This window comes from Zea mays, chromosome 7, assembly GCF_902167145.1.
Source record: "Zea mays cultivar B73 chromosome 7, Zm-B73-REFERENCE-NAM-5.0, whole genome shotgun sequence".
Classification (NCBI taxonomy): domain Eukaryota; kingdom Viridiplantae; phylum Streptophyta; class Magnoliopsida; order Poales; family Poaceae; genus Zea; species Zea mays.
Genome location: NC_050102.1, coordinates 167,306,424 through 167,311,714, shown reverse-complemented (window position 1 = coordinate 167,311,714; position 5,291 = coordinate 167,306,424). Strand labels below are relative to the sequence as shown.

At 54.4% G+C, this 5,291-nt stretch overlaps 1 protein-coding gene across 1 annotated transcript; it reads left to right on the top strand.

Moving 5' to 3' along the window:
• Nucleotides 1-1,292: 1,292 nt before the first annotated feature.
• On the top strand, nt 1,293-4,228 carry LOC100279608 (uncharacterized). The gene is made up of 4 exons (NM_001349954.1): nt 1,293-1,519; nt 1,653-1,902; nt 2,233-2,552; nt 2,721-4,228. The coding sequence occupies exons 2-4, from the start codon at nt 1,683-1,685 to the stop codon at nt 3,411-3,413; spliced, it is 1,233 nt and encodes a 410-aa protein (NP_001336883.1). The 5' UTR covers nt 1,293-1,519; nt 1,653-1,682; the 3' UTR covers nt 3,414-4,228.
• The last annotated feature ends 1,063 nt before the right edge of the window (nt 4,229-5,291 follow it).

Genomic DNA, 5,291 nt, shown 5'->3' with positions numbered 1-5,291 from the left:
TCTTCTCGTTGGCTGGAGGTTCTGGCGGTTAACACAACCGCTGGTGTTGGCATTTGAATTGAATGTTGATGATTAGTGTGGTCAAGGTCAATTGCTGGTCTTTGATCTTGGAACCTACTCGTGCTTAGCAGTTGTATTTATTTATTCAGTTTTAAATACTGCAATCAGCTTCCTTTTATGTGTTGACAGTGACTTCCCTGCATCCAGTAGAGCTGCTGGTCCGATGCAGCGTGCCGCCGATGCATGGATTGGCCGCTGGCTAATAATAACAAATAAAATAATGCATGCCGCGGCTTAGTAGTTTCTTCCAAAGATAGACTGGAATGCTTGGAGGCGATTCAATTGGACGGACAAGGAAATCTCGTCAAACTAATCATATTAAGCTTTGGAGCTACAGTGCGAGATCAGCTAGTTGAGTGCGCTGAAACCTGAATTATATTAGGAAAAAAATAGAACATTCTATTATATGCGCCTAGAAACTAGAAAGTACGTTAAAGACCCGTTTCAGAAAGTAGAGCCATACGTCAAAGAATGTGCACAACTGTACTATGCAAGCTTAATTTCTCTGGACACCGATTCGACCACAGTCGGTTCTGTTCTGTCTTTCATTCATTCATTTGTTTGTTTATTGTTACTTGAATGTTGAACTCACCTAGGACTAGGAGAATCCTTTAAAGCAGGACTTAGATTAAAAAATCGAGTACAGTCAAGCCATGAACAATCCATCATGACCACGATCTGAACTGGACGCCGTACGAAGCGAGCTCAAAATTTAAAATTCAGCGCAGGAACATTCGAAGAATCTGGCAAAAGTTTCTTTAGTTTAGGGGTGGGGGGGAGAGAAGCCCCCGGGGCTAACTCGCTTCAGACAATTTCTAAATTTCTACTATATGCTAGCAGTCTGGTACTGGGCTCCCAGATCCATGACAGCACGTGGGCCACGGTAGCGGCTCTGGACGGGCTAACTGAGAAGAAACCGGCCTCATTTGTTAACGAACGCGGGCCGAAACGAGGCCACGAAAGGATCACTGTTCCACCGGCTGGGCTGGGCTCGGCCAGCCCGCGAGCGCACGGAGGGCCATGGGCGGCGACCGGGCGAGGGCTTCACGGAATCGCGACCACGGCGCGCGAGCGGGTTCAAGGGCGCGGCCGTTGGCGAGCTGACACGCGGTACGGGCGGCGGCGGGGTACGTGTCGACGGACGACGGGCCCGGGGCTCTGGGTTCGGTGCAACGGAGCCATATTTCTCGGGGCAATGCCTTCGGCACCTCCCACTCTTCCCCTGCCCGCCTGCGCCTCCGTCTCCGGCCGGCTCTCCTCGATCGCTACGATTTCAGGGGGGGCCCCCGGACGAAACCACCAAAAATCCCAGCGCAGATCACTCGCCGGCCTCCTGCTCCAGCAGATCCTCTCCCAACCGACAGCGTAACAAAAACCCCGGCTATCCTCTTCGCTGTCTGCTCTCCTTCACGCTACTAGAGCGCGGCTCTGCCAAACTGCAGGGATCCATCGTCCCGCGGTAAGCAAACTGCATGGCATGCAGTTGGGGTAGCACAAGAAGCTGCTGCTGTGCTTTCTGTGTGCGTACTGCGTGCGTAGTATATATGGTCTGGTAGATCGATCTGCTGATCTGGTGTTGGTACTTGGAAAAGGGGCCGGCCAGCCGGGGTAGTACTACGGTGATGAGGTCCATGGAGAGCACGGACTCGTCGTCCGGTGAGCTACCACCACCGCAGAAGCAGCCGAGCTCGGCGCCGGATCTCCCGCCGGGCTTCCGGTTCCACCCCACGGACGAGGAGCTGGTCGTCCACTACCTCAAGAAGAAGGCCGCGTCCGTGCCACTCCCCGTCGCCATCATCGCGGAGGTCGACCTCTACAAGTTCGATCCGTGGGAGCTACCTGGTACGTAAGGTAGCGCGCGCCATATATGCCGCCATATACATATCCTTTCCAACGTGATTGATGAATATAATATTTATTGGCATGGTGATCTCATCTTACTCATTCTGCTAGTGATTATACTGTATATACAGTCTCGATCGTGTCTATTAAAATATTATTATTTTTAGTCATGTGCATATCTTTTTTCATTGTAAATAAAGTAGTACTGTGTATATATGCGCATCTACTAGCTTTGCATACATACTGCTAGCTTCCATGCATGCATGTGCCTTACTATTCTCACGCACTGTGTGGCCGCCTGGACATGCATGGTTGGATACTCTGGATCAGATAAGGCGACATTCGGCGAGCAGGAGTGGTACTTCTTCAGCCCGAGGGACCGCAAGTACCCCAACGGAGCGCGGCCGAACAGGGCGGCGACGTCCGGCTACTGGAAGGCGACTGGCACAGACAAGCCCATCATGGCGTCCGGCGGCAACCGCGAGAAGGTCGGCGTCAAGAAGGCTCTCGTGTTCTACCGCGGGAAGCCGCCAAAGGGCCTCAAGACCAACTGGATCATGCACGAGTACCGCCTCGCGGATGCGGCGAGCTCAACCACCAGCCGGCCGCCGCCGCCTTGCAACGCCGGAGGCAAGGCCACGTCTCTCAGGGTATGTGTGCTACTTTGTAAAAAAACCTGCATATACAAGCCGATCTATAGCTAGCCTGAGATTGCATCGACCAATATATATGCATGCATATCAATAACCTCCCATAATGTTTTCGCTAAATATAATAGCTGGTGTGGTTAGTTGATCAAGCTCTACCTAGTGTCTCAGCTCGACGACTGGGTGTTATGCCGCATCTACAAGAAGATCGACAAACTTGGAGTCGGCGATCCGCCGCGGATCATGGAGTGCGGCGAGGACTCCGTGGAGAATGCGGTGGCAGCCTACCCGACGCATGCCGCGGCTGCTGCCATGGCCGTCGCAGTCGCAGGCGGAGGAGGGGCTTACCATACCGGCAATTACACTTCGCTGATCCACCACCATCACGAGGACAGCTTCCTGGTGGATGGGCTGCTCACAGCAGAGGACGCGGGCGGCAGCTCCCTGAGCCAGCTAGCCGCGGCAGCCAGGGCAGCTGCTCCAACAGACACCACCAAGCAGCTCCTCGTCCCGTCCTCCACCACCCCGTTCAACTGGCTCGACGCGTCGGCACTCACGATTCTTCCGCCGGCAAAGAGGTTCCATGGGTACAACAGAGACACCACTGACGGCGGCGGCACGTCCCTCCCGTCGCCGTCCGAGAGGAATAACCTGCAGGCGGCTGTCGGCGCCGTCGATAGTGGCGCCAGCGGTGGCACTAGTGCCGTCATTCCATCATTTCTCAATCCGCTCGGCGTGCAAGGTGCGACAAGCTATCACCACCACGCCATTTTCGGCACACCGGTGACGCCGGAAGCCGCCGCGGCCGCCGCATGCAGTTTCCAGCACCCCTACCAGCTGTCCGGCGTGAACTGGAACCCGTAAAAAATCCTTGATACCGACGTTGCATTGGTGCATATGGCTGGCTTTTCAGGTAGATCACAGCATCACCAGCATGTAGTAGTACAGTTGTTATAGTGGTAGTATCATTCAGTGAACCACAGGACAAATTAATTAAAGCCCATGCATATTGCCGCATTGCCTACTACGAGCACGTACCTGTACGGAGCTCTAAGCAACCGCGAACCAGCTGGTAGGGCGCGATATTGAGACAAAAAATCTAGCTAGGCGAGACTTAGCGATAGATATGAGATATTAATTAGCCATCTAGCCTCTTGCATCGTCTCTATATCTACAAATTGAGCCCTGCATAAAATAATTTAGCCTGCATGCACAGTTCATGACATGCCCTTCAGAAAACAAAATTAACAGCTGCTTTACTATGTATATATGCACGGTTCACATGGGCATGTAGTTAACAGGGGTAAAAATATAGGGGCACGTACGATAATTGTATTTGCATATGCATGTAGATAATCGTATCATCGTATGCTTGATTCATATATGCACACGCATGGTCAGTGTTCATATACTAGCTAGCTAGTAACCTAGTACTACATACGTAGATAGAGGATTTCCGAATTGAGCCGCAGCTGTTGTGTATAGATCTTCTCTTGCAATGGGTTGGTTGCTAGATATGAAAGCCGCCGCCCGTCATTGGCGCCATCTAGTACTAGGCACCTGCAGGTTGTGCGCATGCATGCATGCACAAGATAGCTGCGTATGTAATCTATGTTTCAGCTGAATTATTGGACTGTAATGTATATACAGACGAGTTTTAGAAATGGTTAGACCGTTTGCACTATCACCTGTGGTGCCATGTCACTTGCACCCTCATATATCGTCTACTGATATTGAGAGGGAGAGACTGAGAACATGCCATAACGGAATCTCGTCCAGCTAGCAGCCTCATTCCCACGTCGTGATCGCTGGATCAACGCTAGCTTACCACCCGATCAATGGCCATCATTTCCGGCCTAATACTGGATAGTAGTAACAAACCCTGCTGGAGCCTGGAGCCAGCTGTAGTGCTCGCTGGCGGGAACGGTGCTGGCGAGAACGGACCGCGCGCGCCTGCTGGCGGTTCGTACTTCGTCGCCCAACGCGCGAGGCCGGCCGTCGCGTTCACCTGCCGAGAAAAAGCAAAAACCACGTGTCCGCGGGCGGCGTTAAGCCTGGCAACTGGCATGGAGTGTGCGAGACGTGCCCCGTGGCTCGCGCGCCGCGCGGCTCTCAGCAGAAAGGAAGTTAGGCCTAGAAGGAAAGAAGTTAGGCGTCTAGGCGCGCGTCATGCATGCACCCTCGCTCTCAGCAGGTTCGCCGATGGCCGATGCCGCGGCGCGCGCGGCCAGCCAGCCAGGCCAGGCGCGCGAGAGAGAGCGCGTCCGCCAGGCGCTCGAAACGTCGGCGCGGAGCACCATCGCGGCCCGGCGCCTTTCGGCACTGTTGCCGCTGGCGTTCCCCGAATCGGGGTTAGTACGTTTTGGGCCGGGTGGTGATGGCGATCGCGACGTGGACGGGGGCGCGCGCGCATCCAACAAATCTTATCTCCCTGCGGCGGAGGAATTGACCGCTGCCGCATGCCAGTCCGCCTTTAACCCACCCTCGTTTTTTAACCGGGGCCCGTGCGACCGCAGAAATCTTGTGTGGCTGGCGGCGCTCGACTGCGCGCAACGCGCCGCCCCGCGATTCGCTCGCGTTTTTACCACGCCGTCGCGACCCCGACCCTGGTTCTGAGTGCTCGTGCGTGATTGGCTGGGGCAAGTGAAGTAAGTAACCATGGTTAGCGCAGGGGTAGATCTGTACTAGTACATCCGATCCGAAGGCGCCTGTCACGCTCCGTCCCGCGACAAAATGCGTAGC